This window comes from Vigna unguiculata, chromosome 4 (assembly GCF_037176805.1).
Source record: "Vigna unguiculata cultivar grain cowpea cultivar isolate G323 ecotype 2 chromosome 4, ASM3717680v1, whole genome shotgun sequence".
In the NCBI taxonomy this organism is placed as follows: Eukaryota; Viridiplantae; Streptophyta; class Magnoliopsida; order Fabales; family Fabaceae; genus Vigna; species Vigna unguiculata.
The window spans coordinates 20,430,943-20,456,998 of NC_140795.1; the positions used below are offsets into that span (position 1 = coordinate 20,430,943).

Below are 26,056 nucleotides of genomic sequence, written 5' to 3' on the forward strand. Positions count from 1 at the left end.
GATAGTAAAGTTATAAAATTAATAATAATATTTTATTATTATAATTATAAAATTAATGATTATTATTATTATAATTATTCTTGAAGATAACTTTTTAATTACAAAATTATTAAGTTTGGTCAAATTTAGAAAAACCGTTAAATTAAAAAGAAGTTAGGTAAAATTGCTAAAATAATAATTTCAATTTAAAAAACTTTTATTTAAATAGTAAAGTCCGAAAGAAAATATGAATACTAAAAAGAGGTATCTTTATATATAGAGAGAGAGAGGATTTTGCATTTTGGTGTTTATATTTGTTTTTTAATTTTATCCATCAAATAATTTTTTTAAAATTGAGATATCAATTTTACTTTTTCAAGTGACTATGTCTTTAAATTTAACATTTTTTTATTAGATCCGTTTTTTTTAACTTAACAATTTAAATAAAAAATATTTACAATAAAATTACAAAAACTATTTTAATTTTATTATTTTAATATTAACAACAACAAATGTTACGAGTAAAGAAGACAAGTGTTATGTATTTTTAGATGGGTTAAAATTTGAAAAATACATTGTGTGTGTCAAAATACGAATATAAATATGATGAAAATGTTGAATTATCAAATTATCATTCAACTCCCTAAAGTTTTTGCTTAGTGTGATAGGATAATGACACGTGGCAACACATGGTTGGACAATTTAATTAGTGAAGGATTGCCACATGGCATGATCTGAGTCTCTTAATTTATGAGTGGAAAGAGGAGTGTAACTTACTAGAAACTAGGGGGTGTAGGCCAGAGTTTGTCTGGACCATTTGGAAATAGGGGAATGTATATGTAATTTAAGGGGTGCAAAAGTGATTTTTCCAGAACTTGCTAATTTTAGCCTTATTTAAAGGTGTTTTGTAATTTCAATCAAATTATTTTTCCACCTTAAATGAGCGCTTAATCTTAACTTTAGTTACATCAACAAACGTCAAAATATCCAAAAATAATTTATGCAACTAAAAATCACTTTTTAAGACATTTTTATCACACAAGCTCAAATAACCTAATCATCATAATTGTCAATTAAATCACTCTTTAAGCATACAAATTCAATTAAATACTCATAATTAAACATTAAATGAGGGCACAAATATGAATTCATCAACCATCCTACAAGAAAGTTATGATACTAATGGGTGGTGTAACATCTCGTCCGGATATTACGAATTTAATAAAATAAAATAGAAATAATACGTCAGCGTCATTTATTAAAATCTCATTTAATAATAATACCTCGCTTCTCAAAACACGGGAAATGTAAAACTTCATTAAATTATCAATAAGTCCATAAATACAAAACTGTGAGTTTAGTCAAGTAGGCCATCATCGCCAAACACAAGTAGATAGGATGAGCTGACGTAAAACATATAGTGGATTTGTTTCTGTGTCTTTTGTTGAATCTTTTTCATAGCTCGATAGAGAATTTGATAAGCCAATGATTTTTTCCCACAGAACCTTACTCCATTTCCATCACATGGCCACCACCATGTACACCGATGCACCTAGTGGAAGTCTCGTTACCTTCCCTCCACATGGCCACCACCATGTATAGTAGGTACATCAGGAAATTTTTCCCACAGAACCTTACTCCATTTCCATCACATAGCCACCACCATGTACACCGATGCACCTAGTGGAAGTCTGTTACCTTCCCTCCACATGGCCACCACCATGTATAGTAGGTACATCAGGAAACCTCGTTCCAGTTCTTCTCATGGCCACAACCATGTTGAAGGATTCCAGTTCTTCTCATGGCCACAACCATGTTGAAGGATTCCTTTGATCACCAAGGACTGAACGTACCACCACTACCGTTTCCCCTCTCTACTTCACTCCCATTTCCCCTTTCACTCTCAAATTTCGTCCTCCCTCTAAAGCAAGAGTTAAATTTTAACTCACCAAGGTTCGAACCCATGACCTTCCCAATGCCAAATCAAAGCTAAACCACCAGGCCAACTTATGTTTCTTGCTAACACACACAATTCAAGCATTATCTCATACAAAAACGTGACCCAACACATTAAAACAATAATAACAAACACACACAATTGGCATACATAGGACTCAAACCCAAGTCCTCTCACACAAACAAAGTACTCTCAACCACTTGAGCTAGTACTTTTCCACGTCATACATAACATAATTTAATGTCATAAATGCATTACCCTCCCGCATTTATTAATTAATTAATTATTTAATTAATTAAATTCCGCGGATCTTACAGGTGGAATTATAGACAAATTAGAGGCCATGGATGAAAGGTTGCTAGTTGATCAATGATGCAAAAATATTGAGCAATAGTGGTATGAAAATAAGCAAATACTGTATGATATGTTGGAGGATGCAAGTAACAAAACTTTGTAGAATTACTTGTAACTATTAATACCACCCTCCAATCCTATTAAAGATTTCCTAAAACTCCATAATTTAAAGCACTTTGTTATGAAATAAAAGATATGTTTTTAAAGTTGGCCATTAGAGCTCAACAAATGTTTGAAGATTTAAGTCAACTAATTAATGATACAATTAGAAAGATCACTTTGGAAATTTTGATGAATATGATAACTGAAATGATGAAGATAAATAAGACAGATCAACAAGAAATCAATGAAATGAAACTTCAGATGGATACAGCAGAATCACATCACACTAAGATATCTACTGATATGTATGATGATGCTCATAGTAATATGACTATTGATGGACATATTAATTATACTAAGGATGTTGTTGAAGTTGATGAAGAAATTGAACATTCTTACACCAATATGTATATTGATGGATATGTTAATGATGCTCAATATGAATATAAAGTTGTACCTACTGATGATGATATGAGTACAAACGATCATTTTCAAAACCAAGTTGTGAGAATAATACAATGGAGGAACCAAGTGCAATTGAAGAAACAACAATATTGGAAGATGCATTTAAAGTATCTACTACTATAACTTACTTGATTAATGATAAAGCAGTAGAGTAAACTACTTCTGGTGTAATTCTTTGCTCATAGGATGAGATTACAAGGATTACTGATGATTTGGATAACCTCCCTAATGGACCTGATGATGCACAAATTGAGTTGAAGCCACACACTCCACACATCAAGTTTGTTGATGTAAACAATGAAAATAAATTTTTAGTGGTGATCTTTATTAACATGGCTGTGGAGAAATAAGAAATGTTGTTATAACATGAAAAGAGGTTAGATTCAAATTCACTTGATAGCATTATTGATAGAAAATTAAAATTGCATGCATATTTGTTTTCTACTTTTGATTTTAATAAAAAATTTAGAAATTTTTCAAAAATACGTGTTTATATTTTTAGTTATAAAAATAAAAATGTAAATATTAAAAAAATGTACAAGCTTACTTGTACTTGGAAAAATTAAAGAAAATAAATTTTGATATATGACCGAATTGAGCCAAAAGTCACATAATTTTTTGACTTCTTCCTAAAATAAGTCCATCAAGGACAATTTTTGAAATAAGTGTGGGAGAGACAACTCGTAGTAGGATTTTTTTTTTCTTTTCTTTTTCAATTTTTGTTTTTATTTTGATTTAAAAAAATTGTGATTTCTTTTTGAGAAAATTGTGAAAGAAGTAACTTTTTACTTGGTGAAACTTGTAAATAATATATTTCATAAGAAATCCACAAAAAAATATTTCCCTGTTTTCTATAAAACATATTGACATTGGATTGTAGGATTTGATTTAGTAACTGGATAATCATATTTTTGGGAAAATAAGAGTCATGTTGATATAAGTGAATTATTTATGTGATTTGCTAATTGAGTTTATTTGATAATTTATTGATTAAATCTTTTGTGAAAGAATTTGACCTTGTGACTCTTGAGCCTTAATGTAAAGGATGGACCACCATGTGTCATTCTTACTTTTCTTGAGTGACTTGTTCATGTTTTGTTTATACTCAAATATTTAGTTTGATTATTTTGTTTTGCAATTTAGGTGAATATGCATGATTAATTTGATCGCTTCACAACAACATTATCAACATGAAAGGGGAAGGGGAGACAAGTGTTGGCACGCCACTTAGGGGGGGGACACAAAGGCAAACCAACTCTTTAGATGAGTGATGATGCTGCCACTTGAGAGCTAGCTCAAGATAAGGCTAGTGAAATTGACACTCCTATGGAGAGAGCTCCTCACAATGGTTGAATCTAGGTGTATATAACTCAAATTATTCAACCCTTTTACAAGTTAAGTAGAGCCCCATAAATAGGTGAGCATGAGTGGTCTATAAGCAAAGAAAATATGACTTAAATGTGTCTCTACAAATACCAAAAGCTAACTTCTAGAAACTAGGTTAACATTAGGTTAAAAGAAGACAACTTTGGATGGAAATGGTGGCCTCCTCATGGTGTGTGTCCAAGGCCTTCATGGTGTGTGGCCAAGGTACATGTACCATGTGGTACATGATACACGTTGCTTTTGCTTTTTGCTTTCCTCTCTCCTTCGCATGTGCAAAGTTGTTTGGATGCAAGGTCATGCTCTCCTCCACTCCAATTATTGTTATCCCACTCTTAATTAGCATAAGTTTAACCTATAAAACAAACAAAGAAAAAGGTCAACAAGTTTATCAAAGTCAAGTCAACAAAAAGCAACTTAGGGAATACTCAACATAAGGTAATATAAAACAAAGAAATGGAAGAAGGATTATAGGCCTCCCTTGTAAGACCCGACGAATTTGATTAATTAAATAAATAAATAATTAATAAATGAGGGTAGTGGGAGACTTTATGGCAATTAATGCTATCTTTCATGATGTGGAAAAAGTACTAGCTCAATTGGTTAAGAGTATTTGGTTGTTATGAAAGGACTTTGGGATTGATTGGTTGTGTGTTTGAACCTTGATTGACATGAATTAAGTTTTCTTTTTGCTAAAATCATTTTTGGCATGGAAAATGGAATTCGATGGCCATTAATGAGTCTCTTAATTCCATTTTAATTTTTATGAACAATTAAGCATAGTTAAGTGAGTTTAAGGTGGAAAAAAGGAGAGGAAGAGAGAGAGCAAGTGAGGGACTATTTTTGGCAGCGTGGAGAGTGCGTTTTGGGCTAAGTAGAGAGAGGGTATCAAGAGCTTAGAAAGAACTTGGAGAGGAGACAAGGGTTGGAATGATCGTGAGCAAGGAGAACTCAAGCAATTTCAAATTTTGGCAAGGATTACCAGGTTGGGGGAGTTGTACCTCTCGTTTTTCTAGTTTAATTGCGTAAACATGTATACAATGTGATGTATGATTGCTTGATTCTCGTGTTTTCTGGAATAGGGTTGAGTTCTTGGAAATTTTCCAAAAATCACTTGGCGGGCCTTCGAAGCCGCCAAGCGACACATACCTTTTGATGTGCATTTCTATGTCTCTGATGGAAACCGCCTAGTGGTGATGAATTGCCGCTTGGCGATGCATGGATGTGTGGAATAGGGTTTTTTTCGTGAAAAAAAAATGTTGTTTCTCATGTTTTTCGCGAAGCGAGGACCGCCGGGCGATGGTTTCCTACGGCCAGGCGCCATATCTTTGGTGTATTTTCGCTGGGCGGCAAAATCTAATCACTAGGCGATTACGTTTTTGTGGTCTCCGCAGTTTTCGTAAAACTGCATTTCCCGATTCGTTAACCGTCCGATTTAAATGAAATTTTTACAAATGGTCCATAACATGTTGTTATTCACTTTTAACGGTGGAGATTTGATTTGGTGGTCAGTAGCTAGAGATATATGTTACTCATGATTGCTGGCTTGGAAGTCTTTAAAATGCATGAATAAACTCTTGATAATTTCAAGTAACTACTAATGTGGCATGAAGCATGATTGAGTTATGTTGTAAGTGTCTTGAATTGAAATGTTCCTTTGGGTTAGTCACATGTTGAGAATTGGTTTATTGGTGAATGCATGTGTATCAATATAAATTAAATTGTTGCATATGAGGTGTGAAGTTCTATATTAATTTGCATTGGTGCATAGAATCATGTACTTAAGTTGTTAGAGGGTTGTTGCTTTATATTTGATTTGAGCATGTGTTATTCATAAGTTGAAATTGAATGCTGCATGGATTTAAATGGTGGAGTATATATATGAATATATAGGGATTGATGCATGTGATATATGGTGAATTCTATTAATAATTGAGTAATGGCATGATCTCAACTATGAACCCATTGGGTATATGAATGTGTTCAATTGTGATTCAATCATGCTAATATGACTACATAAGTGTGGTTGATATTTTGGATTGCTTGTGGATTGTTGGGTTCATTGAGAACCTGTTCAGTGCCAAAAATTAGTAGCCTTAACTCTACTGGTATGGCACCTGGCGACGTGGGGCGAGTCGCTAGGCGATAGCGGCCAAATAGAGGCCACTGGGATAGCTCGGCGCCTGGCGGCAAGGGTGGTTCTGCCAGGCGACTATTGTCAAACAATGGCTCTGTTTTTGTCTGGCGCTTGGCGAAGAGAGGGTTTCGCCAGGCGGTCTATGTTGTGATTTCGCTTGGCGATGCTTAGGCAGCGCCAAGCGATATCATATAGAGCAGTGTGGTCTTTTGGATTGTGTTTTGTGTGTTTGTGATATGGGACTTGGACCAGGAGATGCTTGTTTGTGTCATGAGCGGGTAAGTTCATGGATGGTGGTGAACACGTGATAATATGAACGGGGAGGTTCATATTATTATGCTCTCGTGTGAGGATACGAGTGGGGAGGTTCATATGTTCTGTGCTCAAACTTGAGGGTTGTTGCGAGCTGGGAGGTTCGTAGCTGTTGGATCACGTGTGTTGGACTACGAGCGGGGAGGTGTATAGAGTTGGACTATGAGCGGGGAGGTCCGTAGAGTTGGACTACGAGCAGGGAGGTTCATAAAGGCAGGACCACGAGCGGGCAAGTTTGTGGAAGTATTATATATCCTGAGTCCATGGTCAAGTAATTGCTTGGTGATTGGGATGTGTGTGACCTACGAGGCTTTGGGTGAAACCTTAAGGATGAACTTTGTTGTAGCATTCCTTGAGTTGTGGCTCGGAATGGTATCCCTTGAGTTGTGACTCGGGATATTGGGTAAACATGTGGCATTTCTTGAGTTGTGGGTCGGAATGACATCTTTTGAGTTGTAGCTTGGGATGGCGGATGAACACAAGAAACTCTTAAGTTGTGGCTCGGGTTGGCGAGTGTTGTCGGTGTGAGTGTGCAAGTTGTGGCTCGTACGGATGGGTCCAGATAGATTGTCCTCCTCAGTATTTGGCTGACGAGTTGGTAGTCTTGGGGCGTTACGAACTATGTTCGTATTGGGAACTTCACCTAGTGTTACGGAGTGTGATCCGTAACATGTTTCTGGCACATGTTCTACAAGTTGTGGCTTGTAAGTGGAGACAACAAAGGGTATCTTGAGGTTAGAATCTAAAGACGTAGAACATGGATAACATGGTGGTGGCCGTATGGTATGGAATCAAAGGATAGAGTTCCTTTGATGAGTGTATGCATATATATAATTGAATTGTATATATAATTTGATATTGTTAGCTCACCCTATCTGCTTGTGTTTCGCAATGATCATGTAATGCGTTACACGGGAGCAAATAATGTTGCAAGTGGTTCTGGTGGGACATAGCATCAGAGAGAGGGCTAGCTGGGAAAAGCTTTTACCGAGTTTTTATTATTTATGGATTTAGGATATTTTGTAAAATTTACTTTTATGAGACTTGGAAGTTGTAGTAATATTTAAATTTTGCGGATTTTAAATTAATAAAGATTTAATAAAGGTTTTCCTTTTCCCTCGTTTTGGAAAAAAGGCAATTTAAATTAATGTGTTTATATTATCGATTCTATTTATTTTATTTTAAATTAGTAATATCCGACCGGAATGTTACATCCCTTCTAACCATGCTTTTTGTTATTCTTCTTAGAAGGTCCTCTATAACTTCATGATGAGTTATGAACTCATCATTCTTCTTCTATATAATCAAGAGATAATCCTCTATCACTTACCTTCACCATTTTGCAAATGCATTCCATACTTTAATGTACCTATCCCAACTTGTCTCTTTGCAAATGATCACCACCTCATACGAGTACTTCTACCACAACTTCTCGAACAATCCACACACATAAAAAAATGTTCACCACTATCTTCACAATAGAAAAACTTTCAAATAAAACATTTAGAGATAAAAGTACAATTCCAAAAAATATGGACCATTGGTAAAAATTGATAGGTGCAAGAAGTAATTACGTTGTGCTTATACCTTCCGTAACTTATGATCTATTTGCTCCTGTAAATGCATATATATATATATATATATATATATATATATATATATATATATATATGTAAGGCCCATGAAAATCCACCTTATTTTTCTGCCCTAAGATTAGTGGGCCTAAGGCCGGCCCAACGCATAAAGTTCTCAGGTCTGCCCTAATTCCACACTCACCCTCACTCTTGCAGAAATCAGCAGTCGTCACCCCTTCCGCACTAGAGCTCTGCTAGGGTTTGTCCTTGTCTTGAACCAGTTCGTCCCAAGAGCTCAGCTATCGATTTCTACCCCATGTAAGTAACTCTAAACTTATTGTACTTACCTCCTAAAACTTTACTTTCGTTTTCCACCGATTAAAGTCTGAAAATAATCGTGTCCTCCGCTGTTCCGCCAGTTCTTAGGTCCATCACTCGAACTGCCGTGCTCCAAGGTCCCGCGTCGAAGTTCTGTTAAGCCGCTTTCCAGGTACGGGAAGTTAGGGTTTCAGCTAGGTTGTTTGTTTTCTATCGTTCCTTGAGTTTGTGAGCTGTTTGCATGGATTAAATCGTTGTTCTGGATGTGTGGGCTGTTTTGTATGTTTGGTTGGACGAAATGATGGATCTGTTGTAGGTGAACCAGGGCGAGAACTGTTAATCTCGCCCAGGCGAGTCGGGCTCGCCTAAGCGAGTCTGACGATCGCGATAAGTCGCCCAAGCGACTTGCTCAGCTTTTGAGCGAGCGAACCACTCGCCCAGGCGAGAGGGATCTCGCCTAAGCGAGAGGGATCTCGCCTAAGCGAGAGGGATCTCGCCTAAGCGAGATCCCGCAGTGGTTCCTGTTTCCTCGTTTTGAGCCCTCGCTTGAGCAGAGGGGGACTCGCCTGAGCGAGACTGCCTCGCCTGAGCGAGGTGCTGGGCGAGACAGCGCAGTGGCTGGCTGTTTGTTTGTCCCTAAATGATCTGTCTTGGTTGAGTATGATGGTATGATGAGTGATATATGTATATATAATGGGGCATGAGGTATGTTTGGCATGATTCATGAATTGCGTACGATGGTTTGGGTATGTTATTGGCATGTGAAATGAATGAGAGGTTTGGTACTAAAGGAACCTGGTATTAATGTGAGACGAAGCCCTAGACTCATTGGGGTGGTGATGATCAGAGGCATAGATTTGAGATGTGATGCAGATGAGGAATTGATTTCAAGGGTTGATATGAAATTGTAAAGTATGATTTAATATTCTCTTATTGCTGAATTATGAATGATTGGTCCGTGTCAGCGTGTAATTCCTTGAGGTCTCTAGGTGGGACCTCTGGGGTTGCGCTTCAGTGGTCGGGACGTAATTCCATGGCCCCTGTTAGTGGGTGCCCATGGTGGTGCCCCATCTGTATAACTAGGTAAGGATTCAAGGTAAGGACTGCATCCTGACACTCTAAGGGGCCAGTTAGTCTCACTTAGAGCAGACTGACTCCTGTGGTGAGAGTAGCAGGAGGCCTGAAATTCATTTAGGGCTAACCTTGTGGTGAGGGAGATTTGATTTATCGTAACACTTGTAACACATAGCTCGGAGATGAGCAGCTCAGAGTTGAGCAGGGATATTCACCACAAGTGCAAGCATCCGCTGAATCCGACCAAGTTATACGTATCCGGATGAGTCGAGTCGAGTCGTAGTGTATTGAATGAAGAGTCATAACATGTTTGGTTGCTATGTGGATATGAGATGAGAAAAATATATTTGACTGCATGATGAATATGTTGTTGGCTCTAGCTTACCCGTTTTGTTGCATGGTTGTGATGTATGTGGCTGTTCTCTTTTGCGATGATCATCAACTTGGTTGATGGGAGCAGATGGGCGAGGTTCTCATGGGCAACAAGGGAATGGCGACTCCGCTACTTAGCCATCTGGGCTGGATCTCACACTTCTTTCTTTCGTGTTTTCTTTAGGGCTATGGCCCCTGTATTCGTGGTTTTTAGATTGTAACTTTTAGTTAAACAGCTATCCTACATTTGTTGGCATCGTGGTGTGTCTAGTTTTGTAGGGGTGATGTTGGGAACCCCAGGACTGCGTTGTTATGCTATCTTATGTGTGACGTTTCCTTTAATTGCGTTTATAAATTAAATGGGACGTTACAAAATATATATATATATATATATATATATATATATATATATATATATTACATAGGAAGATGCGTATATAGTTTTATTTTTAAATAAATAACTCTAATAAAATCATTAAAATAATAAATAAAATATATTTTTTTTTAGTTTTATTTAAATTTAGTACAATTTTACTTTATATTTCTAAAAGTTATTTTTATATTACATTCATAATACACAAAAATAAATTATTTTAATATATTCTCTTATTTAATGTAAACAATCTATTTTTCCCCTTCATTTACTTTCTTTTCCGGTACCTAATACGAAAATTTTACCAACTATTATTACTAGGGTGTGTTTGCTTCTAAGACTAAATTTGTGAGAGAGTGAGTAGATTAATTTGAGGGGATGGAAAGAGGAAAGTGAGGTCATTTGTTCCAAAGGATGAAGAGGTGAAAGTGAAAAAATTTGAAGATAAAATTTGTAAAAATTTGAGGATGATTTGATGAATGTGCTAGATATAAAATAATGTTTAAAAAGATAAAATTGTTAGATTACAATTTTCCCCTATGATTAAAATTAGTATAAAATAAAATATAATAATTATTATTAGTTTTAGTATTATTAATATTATCTTTATTAGTATTATTGTAACATCTCGGTTGAATATTACTAATTTAAATAAAATAAAATGGAAATAAATACAAACTTACATTTATTATTATTGTCTTTCCCAAAATCGTGGAAAATTTTAAACATTTATTAAACTCATCCAATTGAACCATAATGTTCTAATAATACATAGTAGTTCATATTCCAGTAAAAATACGGTTTACAAAAATCTAAAAATAAAATGATAGTAACTACCATAAAAGGCTTTCTCATGCTAGCCCCTCTCCGACTTTATGTCGCACAAGCATCACCTGAAACATTATCTGCTCCCGTGTGACAAGTCACACGATCATCGCCAAACACACACAGAAAGGGTGAGCTCATAACAATACAAATATACAATAAAAAAATATAGATTTACCCCAAACTACTTTATTCCATCTAAATTACTTAATCTTAACAATCGATACCCAAGGATTTCAGATCATTACCTCATTATACAAATGAAACTACTAATCCATTTACCCATACAATTACTTAGCCATGGACCCAGGATATATCATGCTTCCACGAACCTGCCCGCTCGTGGTCCAACCTCTACGAACCTCCCCGCTCGTAGTCCAACTCTACGGACCTCCCCGCCCGTAATCCAACACACGTGATCCAACAGCTACGAACCTCCCCGCTCGCAGTAACTCTAAAGTGTGAGCACAGAACATACGAACCTCCCCACTCGTATCCTCACATGAGAGCATCATAATATGAACCTCCCCGCTCATATTATCACGTGTTCATCACTAATCATGAACCTACCCGCTCATGACACTATCAATCATCTCTTGGCCCAAGTCCACATCTCAACACATCTAAACGAAATTAAGAAAAGCATATTGCACTATACAAGATACACACTCAAGCTGGTCTTGGGGATTCCAATGCTTCCACGAACCTGTTCGCTCGTGGTCAAACTCTACGAACCCCCTCGCTCGTAGCTCAACTCTACGGACCTCCCCGCCCGTAGTCCAACATGTGTGATCCATCCAGCTACGAACATCCCCGCTTGTAGCAACTCTCAAGTGTGAGCACGAAACATACGAACCTCCCCGCTCGTATCCTCACACGAGAGTATCACTAATATGAACCTCCCCACTCATATTAACCATGCGTTCCATCACCAATCACAAACCTACCCACTCGTGATACGATCAAGCATATCCCAAACCAGGACCAACACCACAAGCCATACAAAATATATCACAAACGCACCCTGCCACTGCACCAACCTAAGCGTTGCCAGACGAATTGGCAGTGCAGACTGTTTGGCGATTCCACATCATCGCTGAGCGCCATAACACATCGAACTTCCCTTTTTCCTACCATCGCTTGGCGATTTCCCTCGTGTCGCGAGGCGCTATACTAGTAGCGTGAAACTACTAGTTTAGGCACTCCAAAACGGATTCTTAACACATCAGTCACCCATGCTCACATCCATATTACCAAATGCATACTCATACACTACATCATGTTCCAAAATTACATCATCACATGTATCACAACACATTGACAACATACAATTATCAACATCATACTAAACATACATCATTCATCATTCAAACATAACAATAAAATGTATCTCAACATGTTATTTCACACGTATTTAAGTTCATTCCCATCGTAGTAAACATAAATCCCGCATGTAACAAGAATATGCTACCATATAAAATATAATTTTTTCGCATATTTAAAATAATTGATAACATCTTCCAACTTTTATCAACTATAAATTATTTTAATAATCACCAAATCAGATTAAACCTAATAAACTAAACATATCATTATCCAATGATGCTATCATAAACCCTTAATCACTTGAAATTATATTTTTATATTATAAAACCTTAATCAAAACCAAACAAATAAATATATACTTCCACAAACCAAATAATAATCTTTAATAAAAACAAATAACTAATATTATATTAATATCATGCCCAAAGTAATAATATAACTCTCGTACATTTAGCCATTAACTAAATCAAAATAAAATTCTAACAATTGAAGTTTATTTATTTATTCATTTTATATAATAATAATTTCTCAGGTTTCTAAACAATTTACAAAAATTATACATGCTATCTTTTATATTATATGAATTCGCATACAAAGCAAAAAAAACTACTTTTATTATGCTCATATATAATTTAATTTGACGCCACCTAACAAAACCATAATGTCACCTGAAAATTTAAACTATTGCCAAACTAAAAAAAATTATACTCCCACACTTGCACGTTACTTATTCCCTTATTATTATACATATTTATACATCATAATCCTAAAATATATATAATATATTCATCTGCATTTAATTTCCTTTTCTTGAAAATTGTATGATTTATTATAAACTTTAAACTAAACAATATTCCCTGTAATTTTCCAAAACCTAATAATCGAAAGATTTACTTATGATGCATAAAAGAAACATCTATGTACACTCATCCATCAAACCAAAAGTAAAGCAAATCACCAATCCTACAATGCTTCATTCACTTCTGCAACTCCAAACATCTTAAACCGTTTTCTCCAAACTAATATATTATAATGCATTTGTCACGGCACATTTAGATGTATAATATATATATATATATATATATATATATATATATATATATATATATATATTGTATTTTCAGTGCTCTCACATTCTCCATTAGCATATAGAATTATATGTCCAATATTTTATTAAAAATAATAAACAATTAAATTAACATATAATTGGCACATACATGACTTGAACCTAAGTTCTCTTAACACAATTAAGTACTCTTAACCACTTAAGTAAGTACTATTTCTTATCTTCTTTTTCCACATTAATTAACTTAAGGATTCTTGCTGTTGCATTTATTAAATAAATATTTATTTATTTTTCCCGGGTCTTACAATTATTATTATTATTTTTAATATTATTAGTTTTAACATTATTATATTACTATTATTATTTCCTTTATTCTATCATAATAATTAATATATCTTTTATTATTAATATATATATATATATATATATTACTTTTCAATAATTTACATGATATGACTGTTGTTTCAAATTAATAAAAAAATAAATACAATATATATTCGCCTAAGTCCACAGTCATTTAAGTTCGCATCTTGCCTAAATTCGCATTTGGAAAGGGACAATTTTCGGATGAAAATTTTTTTGACTTTATTTTAAGAAAAAATCACGTAAAGTCATTTGACTTTATATTTTATTACATTTTGTTATATTATATATGAGAGAGATAGAAGATATGAATAAAATAAAATAAAAAGTTTCTCGTGTAACATATCTTGTATCTCTTAAATTTTCATCATCCCAACAAATTCTAAACACTCATAATATTTGATATTATAATTATATGACTTATAATATTCCATATTATAATATGACTTTTAAAATTTCATAAGTCCGCATGAAAAGGTCAAGATCAAAATGCAAATTTAAAAGAATGTTTACTGTATGTTATTATATGTTATACATAACAAACAGATAAAAGAAATATATACTTAGCTTTTTAATAATTTAGAGTATAACATGAATTTTAAAAATATTTTTTTATTAATAAAAAACCATTTAGCACTCATATCATATGTAAATATTATGGACAAAAACGTCAAACTCATGTGATGACATGTCTTTCCTTCTTTATCTCTTCAAAATGAAATGATAAGAATCTCGAGGCCTCCTTCAACTCCATCTTCCTAAATAAGCTCAGATGTCATGAAGCAAATACTAAAGTCACCCTTAAATTCATCCTTGCTCAACCATCTACTCACCCTCCCTCAAATCCATCATTGGAATAGACAAAAGGACTTTAGTGTATTCACTTTTTTTATAATTATAAAAATAAACATAAATAATATTTACAATTTAATTATAGGTAATTTTTATTTATTTTGTTGATAATTTTATTTATTTAATTTCAAAAAATAATTAAACTTTTGTAAAATTGAATAATTAAAAAATAATTAAATATTGTAAAATTGAATAAAATGTAGACTTAGAAAGTAAAATTGAAAAAAAGTATGAAAAAAAATTCTTCTTTATATAATAACATAGATAAAATAAAATAAGAGATAATTGTTTTAAATTAGCGAGAGAAACTATGAATAGCGGAGTTTCCCTTTTTCTGAAATTTAATAAGAACTGAATAAACATAAACTTTTGTAAAACATAAAATATTTGTGAATTTATTTTATCCCGGGAGGTGTGGCATTTCCCGTCCTCATCCACTTGTGCTTCTTCTGTTGCTGCTGTGAAGTGAGGCCGTCAACCATGTCCACGATGCTCTCTCTATCAGCTTCTTATTACTCCTCCTCTTCTTCTCGTCTCTTCTGCCCCTTCTCTTCTCGCCTCTTCGGCCCCTTCTCTTCTCGCAACTCTCTTATCTTTTTCCCTCATGCTCGTCGCATTCCTCTCTCTCGCACTCCTCGTAACCTTTCAGGTTCTCTTCACCTAATTCCTCCTCCTCTTTCCGACTGCATTATCTCTTCGGTTGTTACTTTCTATATGACCCCATCTTTTCTTGCATTAAGGATTGGTTTAACGTAGTTAAGTTTAACACAGTGAAATTCATTTCTTTGTTGTGTTTCAGCTGTTGCGTCAGAACAAGAAAATAGTATCTTTAAATCTCCGGAGATTGCCAAGTCCTTCGACTTTGCTGCGGAAGAACGCATATACAATTGGTTTGTATGCTTATGAAATCAGTGATATGCTGTTTTGGCACAACAAAAAGTTATTTGGATGTTATTTCTGCCGCGGAAGGACTTTGCGAGATACAAGCTTGTGCTTTAAAATTGTTTATTTTTTATCCCTTGATGTTTTGTATTGATATAAAATTTGGTTCTAGCTGTTTTTGTGCATTTTGGAGTCTTAGTAATTTCATTCTTGGTTTCCCTCGTTTCTGTTGGCTTTTAAGTTGTAAGGGTTCTGACTTTCAAAGTGCACTACAACATCTCGTATTTTTGTATGTTTTTATTTGAGCTATGTTATGATTGTGATTATTGGATGTTAGGTGGGAGTCTCAAGGGTATTTTAAGCCGAACTTTGACAGGGGAAGTGATCCTTTTGTGATACCAATGCCGCCGCCTAATGTTACTGGTTCTCTGCACATGGGCCATGCCATGTTTGTGACACTTGAGGTTTTAATTTTTCATTTAATTTCTTGTCCATGCATGTTATTTATGTAGACTATGTAACAAACAGTAATGCAGTTAAGCGTATTTTCTATATTTTGGTTCTTAAGGTTTCATCTTTTTTTCTATGATGTAGTAAGGTAATTATAACAATGAATTTCCGATTCAACTCATTCAACATTTTTAAGACATATATTCTTTTGGTTGGTTGCTTTGTTATCTGTGTGCATAGGGTGTTTAATATCAAATAGGGGAAAAAAAAGAAACAATGTTATTTCTTTCCTTTTTATGTTTCTCTCTTGTCTCAAATTGTTAAGTGAGACCGAGTTGTGGGTGCTCTGTAAACATTTTACAATTTATGTGTGTAATTTATGTATGTTTTTCTTATCATGCTTATCCATATATCTCATGCAGGATATTATGATTAGGTACAACCGCATGAAGGGAAAGCCAACGCTTTGGCTTCCAGGGACTGATCATGCTGGAATTGCAACTCAGGTTTGTTAATTGTTGTGCTGGATTTTGTTATTCATTTTACTTCTCTCTCTGTTTGTTTGTTTGTCCCTCTATCTATCTATCTATATAGCAGAATAAGATGTAAGACATTTTTTCTTTCTAGGCTTGACTCTGACCATTATTTTTGATAGACTTTGGAGTTGTTTTAGGGAGTTTACTGAAGATAATTAGTTTTCCATGTAGTTTGGATGTGTTCTAGTGAATTTGCTTTAGGGCTTCGACATGATGTTTTTAGTGATGGCTTGTTGCTGTTGTGAATTAGCAGTAAATTGTAAATACTGGGTGTTTAAATGAAAATAATGGACCTCTTCTTAAATTCTACAACTTTTGGTAGGAAAAGGGAAGAAAAGCTTTTGTAGGAAGAGAGTTGAAAAGATAAAAAACTACTGTTATCAATCAAATGAATTCACATATTTACAAAACAGTTAGAGAAGACACTTGGGGATGATGTCACAGTGACAACTGTGTAACTACGTGAACAGAAAAGCAACTGATTGAACAATTTTCAGGTGACAAATGTGTAACTAACTGAACTACAATCCACAAGAGTCAGTAAGGATGCTGCACTTTTGCTATAATTATTAAGGAAAATTAATACTGTTCTGTTTATTATGAGATAATATTTTAATGAGCCTTCTAGTGGATGTACATGACTATGATAGTTTGATAAGTTCTCTAGTATATCTGCCTTATTCTTTTATTGGATTCCTTTTGCTTCTCTTATGTTCTTGTTATCAACGTTTTTATTGAAGAAAAGAATCCTAGAAAATGTGTAATGTTAACACTGATTTATTTTTGCTATTGTTGGATTTCGAGTTTTGTGGCCAGATTTATTGCAGGATATCTTTGTCTATATGAATTTCTTCTTCAGTTTTTTTTTTTTTATTAAAATTTTAAATGCCTCCTATTCTTCCCAAGGTCCACCTTGACAATTATGTCATTCAACATTCAATTGTTTTGCAGTCTCTTACTACACAGTTTTATATTGCAGTCTCTAACTACACAGTTTTATATTGTCAGATAGAATTTTATACCCCGTCCTTGTTTTTCTTATGTCATTCAGTTGAATATCTTAGTTTCCCACTCAATTTTGTTTTCTTTCTCCCAGTTGGTTGTTGAAAGAATGCTTGCTTCCGAAGGAATAAAAAGGACTGAAATGAATAGAGATGAATTCACAAAAAGGGTTTGGCAGTGGAAAGAGAAGTATATCTTCATATCCTTGCTTGTTTTTCTTCCATCTGCATTTTTTGTTTATGTGCAGCCAGCCAATGAATTGCCCATATCAAAAGAAGGGACTGAATCCCATCATTTCCTATCACAAGAGATTAGAATCTGCAAAATTGTAAAAACCTTTGGTGTATGAACTATGTAAAAGGATAAATGTTAACAGATAAGAATCTGATCTAAAAAGATAAATGTTAACCATTTCTCAATATTTAATGTCTAAACTATGATTTTCTCTAATATCCTAGTTCCACTTCCGTAATAATATAGTCTTACAGGAAAGTGATTTGGACCACTAACTTGGATAATCATATATGTTCATTTATTTGAGTTTCTCTTACTTGAGACTGAGACTTTAAAATATATGAGTAGTGGACAACAGTACCACTCTCCTCCTCTTCTATTTATAATGAAGCAAGTACATATGAAAAGACTACTCTAAGATACTAGGCATGATTAGATGCAGCAGTAGATATGGCAGTAGTGGGTTTCCCACACCCAACACCCTATACATAGGGTTAATGATACAATAGGTAATAATTCTAACACTCCCCCTCAAGCTGGAGCATACAAATTGTATGAACCAAGCTTGGAACAAATGAACTCAATCCGAAGTCCCCTTAATGACTTGGTCAACACATCTGCAAGTTGGTCATTTGACCTAACGAACTCAGTACAAATTTTCTTGGTCATCAATTTTTCTCGAACAAAGTGGCAGTCAATTTCTATGTGTTTAGTTCTCTCATGAAACACTGGATTTGATGCAATGTGGAGAGCAGCCTGGTTGTCACAGTACATCTTCATGGTCTGAATTTCACAGAAGTTAAGCTCTCGAAGAAATTGCTTTACCCATATGAGTTCACACGTGAGAGACGCCATTGCCTGATATTCAGCTTCAGCGGTGGATCGAGCCACTACATTTTGCTTCTTACTTTTCCAAGAGATAACATTTCCTCCAAGGAGGACACAATATCCCGTAGTAGAGCGTCTGTCAATAGGAGAGCCTGCCCAATCAGCATCACAGTACCCAGAGATTTGAACATTTCCTTTATCTTCATATAGCAAACCTTGTCCTGGAGCCTTCTTGAGGTACCTTAAAATACGGATGATGGCATTCCAATGTCCAAGACATGGAGTCTGCATAAACTGGCTAACAATTCCAACTGCGAAAGATAGATCAGGCCTCGTAATAGTGAGATAAATTAACTTTCCAACGAGCCTCCTATATCTCTCTGGATCGGAGAATAATTCGCCTTCTTCTGTTGTTAACTTCTGATTTGGGTCCATAGGACTCTCTACTGGTCTGCAGTCAATCATACCTGTTTCTTGTAATATATCAAGAGCATATTTCCTTTGAGAGATTACAACTCCATCTTTTGACTGAGCTACGCCCAAGAAGTATTTGAGGCTTCCGAGATCCTTGGTTTGAAAATGTTTACACAAGTGCTCCTTCAGTTGAGATATTCCAGTAGTATCATTTCCTGTAATAACAATATCATCAACATATACTATTAGGTAGACACATTTCCCAGGAGAGGTATGTTTGTAAAAGACTGAGTGATCTGCCTCACTGCGTCTTAACCCAAATTTCTGAACAATGGAGTTGAATTTTCCAAACCAAGCTTGTGGTGATTGTTTGAGGCCATATAAAGATCGATGCAATTTGCATACCATACCAGACTCCCCCTGAGCAACAAACCCAGGAGGTTGCTCCATGTAAACTTCCTCCTCAAGATCACCATGAAGGAAGGCATTTTTGATATCCAATTGATGAAGCGGCCAGTGACGAATTGCTGCCATTGCAAAGAAGAGGCGAATAGTAGTCATCTCGGCCACGGGAGAGAAGGTGTCACAATAGTCAAGGCCATAAACCTGAGTGTACCCTTTTGCAACCAATCGGGCTTTGAGTCGATCAACCTGACCATCGGGGCCAACTTTAATTGCATACACCCATTGACAACCAACAACTTTCTTACCCGAAGGGAGGGGCACGAGCTCCCAAGTATGATTGCTTTCAAGAGCCTGCATCTCTGCAATCATGGCTTGTCGTCATCCAGGATGATCAAGTGCTTCATTCACATTTCTGGGAATAACAACAGAAGACACTGAGGATAAAAGTGAACAATAGGAAGGCGATAATCGGTGATAGCTAAGAAAATTGTAAATGGGATGTGGATTTCGAGAGGAACGAGTACCTTTTCTGAGAGCAATGGGCCAACCTGAATCACCTTCACCAGGAGTCGTGGGATCAAGAGACGAGAGAGAAGAATCTGAAGTAGGGGATTCACCATGTTCTTGAACAACTGGACTATTCGTCGGCATCCTATGTTGGAGAGAATCAATAGGTGGAGATGATGGCTCAGGAGGACTTTGGTCGAGACTACAGGGACATTGGAAATATTGTACTCAACGACGGGAATAGGAAGAACCTGCTGTATGACATGGACATCTTGAACAGATGGAGAGAAGTAAGGGGTCTGTTCAAAAAAAGTATCATTGGCAGACATGTAATATTTCTTGGTTTCAGGAGAGTAACATCGATACCCTTTTTGAAGTCGTGAATAGCCCAAGAAAACACATTTGAGAGAGCGAGCAGAAAGCTTGTCTAACCCGGGAGACATGTCATGAACAAAACATACACAACCAAAAACTCTAGGAGAAGTGTGAAAGAGAGGATTTTCTGGAAACAGAATGGAGAAAGGGACCTTATGATTGAGAGAGGAAGATGGCATCCGATTAATAAGAAAACCTGCAGTTAAGATGGCATTTCCCCAGTGATGGACAGGAACGTTGGTACTAAGCAAAAGGGTACGAGCAGTTTCAACTAAGTGTCTATTTTTTCTTTTTGCTATACCATTTTGTTGTGGCGTATGAGGACAAGTAGACTGGTGCAGGATACCATGGGAACTCAAAACATTAGAAAGAGCAGACGAAAAATACTCTTTGGTATTGTCACTTCTTAAGATTTTAATTACTTGACCAAATTGATTCTTGATTTCATTCAGAAAGGATGTGAAGAGGGATAATAATTCAGAACGATCTTTCATAAGATAAATCCAAGTACATGTCGAATATTCATCAATGAAAGTAACAAAATACCTAAAGCCAAAAGATGAGACACGACTAGGTCCCCAGATATCGGAATGGATGACAGAAAAACTAGAAGTACACTTTGATTGAGACCTTTTAGGAAAGGTAGATCTAACATGTTTTCCTAGTTGACATGACTCACATTCTAAAGTCTGGAGACGACTAAGTTCAGGAAACATTTTCTTTAACTTGGACAGGTGAGGGTGACCAAGCCGATCATGTAACATTTTAGGATTGGGAGCTGCAACACATGACACACGTGGACGAGATCCAAAATGGTATAATCCGCCCGCTTCATATCCTTCTCCAATCTGTCTCCCCGAGCCACGCTCCTGTATAACAAAAGATTTGTTATCGAAGGTTACAGAGCAATTCAATGTTTTGGTTAACTGACTTAAGGAAATTAAATTGAAAGGACAATTAGGGACAAAAAGAACATATTTTAGATTTAAGGACGGACATAAGATGGCTTGACCGACTCCCTTTGAGGATGTTTTAGAACCATTTGCGAGGGTTATAAAATGAGATTTTTCTTGGAATGAAATGGTTGAGAACAAGGAGGTATTACCAGAAATGTGATCAGAAGCACCAGAGTCAATTACCCATGAATTGTGACCTTCCATGGATTGAGAGATGCAAACAGTTGATGTACTTGGAGCTTGAGATGACTGTGCCAAGCTGTTGGATTTGAGGCGTAGGTACTCTTGATACTCGTCCTCAGTGAACTTGGAGTCAGTAGTCTCTGCCTGGGAGACATTGGTTGTTTTGGCAGGAAATCCATGTAAAGTGTAGCAGTTTTCTTGGGTATGACCCATCCTTTTACAATACGTACACTGAGGACGCCCACGACCTCCACGTCCACCTCCTCTAGTTACACGACCTCCTCTTTCTCGGGTGGCGACCATGACAGATGGTTCCATTACAGCAAGAGTTTCTGGAGTTTGAAGAGTTGGAACACGTATCATGCGGGAGATCAAAGTTTCCATGGAAGGAATCTCATGAGAGGTCAAAAGCTGATCTCGGATATGATTAAAGTCTGGGTGTATAGCGCGGAGGATCATTACCATATAGTACTTGTCAAGCTTTTTCTTCATTTCATCTAGAGAGTCGACTTCCAAGAACATTCGAAGTTCTTCCACAACAGCTTGAGCGTCATTCATGAATGACATCATATCATGGTTAGTCATTTTCATAGATGCCAACTTGTTCGCCGAATCATAGAGGCGTTGAATATCATTTGCATAGATATTCTAAGTTCGCTTCCAAAACGAGTGGCAAGTTTTGAAGGCCTGTAGGGACATCAAAAGTCGTGGTTCCACCGACTGCTACAATAGAGCACATAGTTGGAAATCTGCTTGTTTCCACTGTTCAGCTTTTTCAGAAGGTACGTGACTGCCATCTTTCTCAAGGTGTTCGTGGTGTCCTTGACCGAGAAACCACATCTCGACGACAGCGGACCAAGATAAGTAATTTTGGCCATTTAGTTTCTCGGACGTAATGCAGGGGCTTCCGGAGAATGAAATAGCACTCCCAGTACCTCCAGTGGCCATGATATGATCAAGAGAATAAACAAAAACAGAGAGGATCTCGGAAAACAGTGAAACAGTGACGATTTTCGAATTTGAAAGTGACGATTTCCACAAGAGGTGCTACTGGACTTCACCGGAACAGAGATTTGAGGGTCAAAACGGGTAGAGGCTCCGGCGACGGCGACGGTGGTGGCGCGACGACGAACTGGCGACTGGAAGGCGGCGCGTGGGCAGCACGCGCCTGACTGCAGTGAACAGAGATGACGCGCGTGTAGGCGCGTGGCGACGGCGCTGCCTGCAACACCGGCGGGGTTGGCTGTCGCGCGGAGAGGCGATTCAGATCAGGTGGTTTCCGGAAGGAACTGCGTCGGTGGACAGCGGCGGACGGTGGCGGACAGTGGCGGACAGTGTTGAAATGTTGTTTGACAGTGTTGGGTAGTTCACAAACGAGGTTAAACGAACTTGGACAGCCGCGGACAGTGGCGGTGACTAACGGCGATCAACCGCGGACAGCGGTGACAGACCAGATGAGACAGAAACCAGAGCGAGATCGACCCGCTCTGATACCAACTTGAGACTGAGACTTTAAAATATATGAGTAGTGGACAACAATACCACTCTCCTCCTCTTGTATTTATAATGAAGCAAGTACATATGAAAAGACTACTCTAAGATACTAGGCATGATTACATGCAACAGTAGATAGTTTCCCACACTGAACACCCTACACATAGGGTTAATGATACAATAGGTAATAATTCTAACACTCTTGTTTATCTTTTCCTATCTTAATAAGATCTGGATATCAAAATCTTGATTGTAGATCCTTATTTTATTAAGAGAATTTTTAGATAGGATTTTGTCAAACGTGTAGATAAGCTGGTAGTTTGCTACCCCTATTTGAGGGAATATTCATGGGGTTGGATGGTCACAAAAGGCAGGGTAGTAATAGGAGAAACGGGACATTATTGTTAGTTGGTTAGAGCCTAGGGGTGGATAGAGAACTTTTCTCTGAGGAGACAAGATCTGGGTTGTTTTTCAAATACTTGGGTAATGTTTTCTGGTTTCCTAATGTTCCTGCCAGATGATGACCAACTCGAATTTCTCACTGCTTTTCTGTTTTACCTTTTCTCCTCTATCACTTCGTCCCTTTATCCTTAGGTTTGTTTGGCCCCTTCCGCTTTCCATGTGTAGTCCCCATTTCTCTTGGTCATAACCTCCTTTGGTTTCTTACCGTTATAGCACATGTCTTCCTTCTAGCCCCCCTTAGGCCTTTCGCACCATTGGGCTCTCCTTTGTCCTGGGAGGGGTATTGGGCTAGGCCCAATATGATCATGACCGACCACCTAAGAGTGCCTCAAATAGTAGTTTAGCAACTATCCAATAATAATTTATCATATGGTGCCACAGTTCCTCATTTATTTGAAAATATAGGAGAGGGCCATTGTATGCAACCTTTCCCTTTATATGCCAAGGTGATATTTCCGGACTCAAACCCATGACCAACTGAATTTGAATTGAAGCGTTTTGAGCAAGTGTTCTATTGTAAATAAGGGACTATTGGGATAAATATCCTAATATTTCTTTAGTAATTAGGAAAAATATCCCTAAAATATACACTATTGCTTGTATATGTTGATGACATGATTATTGCAGGAGATGATGAAATAGAAAGTTGACTCTAAAAGAAAAAATTGGCTGCTCAACTTGAGATTAAAGTCCTGAGAAAGCTTAAGTGTTTTCTTTGAATAGATGTTACTTATTCGAAAAGGGGGATTTTCATCTCCCAATGAAGATATTTACTTAATCTCTTCAAAGAAATAGGTAAGATGGGATGTTGGACCTAAGGATTGAGCAATATCATAGATTTGGAAGTGAAGAGAGTTCTTCGGTAGAAAAAACCCCAATATTAGAGATTGGTTGAAAATCTTATTTATTTATCACAAATGAGACTAGACATTGCTTATGCAGTTAGTGTTGTAAGCTAGTTTATGCATGATCTGAGAGAAAGACACATGCATGCAATTGAAAAAATTCTTCATTACATGAAGTCAAGCCCATATAAGGGGCTACTATGGAGGAAAAAGGGAAACTTTGGCCTTGAAGATATATACTAATGTAGACTTTGCATGTTTCATTATTGACATAAAATCTATCTCTAGATGTGGTGTATTCCTAGGAGAAACTGTGGTGTGACTTAGGGAAGCCAAAAGTAGGATAGGGCTTGTAGTTCAAATGCTTGAGGTGTGTGTCAAGGATTTTGGAGGAAAATCATATTGGATGACCTTAATATATAGGTTGAGATCCCTATGCAATTGAAATGTGATAACAAGTCCACCATAAACATTGCTCATAATCCAATATATGATAAGACCAAACATATGGAAATTGACAGACACTTCATCAAAGATAATCTTGGGAGAGGCCAGATGGTTACAAACCATGTCCCTATAGGATTTCAATTAGTTGACATCTTCACCAAGTGACCTCCTCTGGGCAAATTCCAAGATTTTGGAGGCGTGTTGGGGATGATTGATATTCATTTACCAATTTGAGGAGGTGTGTTCTAAATAGCTGACTATTGGGATAATTTATCCTAATGCCTCTAGTAATTATGAAGCATATCACTAGAATATACGCATTCATTTCCGCGTGTTTTATTTCCTTTTTTAAGGGAGTGTGATAGTTACAAATAGAGGAGTTGGGTTGGGAATCTAATTATCTTGATTCCTGTTAGAATATAATCAGTGATTACATATTTCTAGGAAATCAACCGTTACATGATCTCGTAAATTAGGATGATTGATTCCATATTATTATGTGCCTTTATTGTAATTGATTCTATTCAATAGTATAAATACATATTGTGTGCTCTGCATTATACACACAATACATTCAGAACATATACAATTCTATAATTCCAAATAATAAAATATTTCTTTTCTCCCTCATTTTTATTGTAACATTCAACTATAATTAACACACAATCGGTAGATTGAATCATGACGGTTTTGCATTTTGTAGAAATAGATATTGCCTTGGATTAACTTATTAGTATAATATTGTTATGATATATTTTTATTCTTCCTCTCCATCCTTCTCAATCTCATAATATTTGCTTACTTCATTCAGATATGGTGGAACTATCACAAACCAGATCAAGAGACTTGGTGCTTCTTGTGATTGGTCTAGAGAGCACTTTACACTTGATGAACAACTAAGTCGTAAGACAATTTTCTACTTGTTAAAACTCTCACTAAGAAAAGTCTGTAAGCATATTTTGGAAAACTTATGGTCTCTTAACATACAAATATGGACAGTTGGTCCTAATTTTAATTTTTTGATAACTGCTTTTATTTAGTGCTATTATTACTTTTCAATATCCGTTAAATTTAACTGATTTTTATCATATGGTCTCTTAACATACAAATATGGATAGTTGGTCCTAGTTTTAATTTTTTGATAACTGCTTTTATTTAGTGCTATTATTACTTTTCAATATCCGTTAAATTTAACTGATTTTTA

At 36.1% G+C, this 26,056-nt stretch overlaps 1 protein-coding gene and 1 pseudogene across 2 annotated transcripts in view; one reads left to right on the plus strand and one right to left on the minus strand.

Annotated features, from left to right (window-relative positions):
* The first annotated feature begins 15,217 nt into the window (after positions 1-15,217).
* The window catches only part of EMB2247 (protein EMBRYO DEFECTIVE 2247), a 53,240-nt gene continuing 42,401 nt past the window's right edge, over positions 15,218-26,056 (plus strand). The window contains exons 1-6 of one of the 2 annotated variants that reach the window (XM_085672505.1): positions 15,218-15,481; positions 15,632-15,722; positions 16,052-16,178; positions 16,587-16,670; positions 17,797-17,891; positions 25,664-25,755. In XM_085672505.1, the coding sequence (XP_085528631.1) occupies positions 15,313-15,481; positions 15,632-15,722; positions 16,052-16,178; positions 16,587-16,670; positions 17,797-17,891; positions 25,664-25,755 (658 nt within the window). In that variant the 5' untranslated portion in view covers positions 15,218-15,312. The remainder of the gene's footprint in view (positions 15,482-15,631; positions 15,723-16,051; positions 16,179-16,586; positions 16,671-17,796; positions 17,892-25,663; positions 25,756-26,056) is intronic. The other variant, XM_028067540.2, reaches the window with a different exon arrangement.
* On the minus strand, positions 17,904-19,524 carry LOC146886919 (secreted RxLR effector protein 161 pseudogene; annotated as a pseudogene).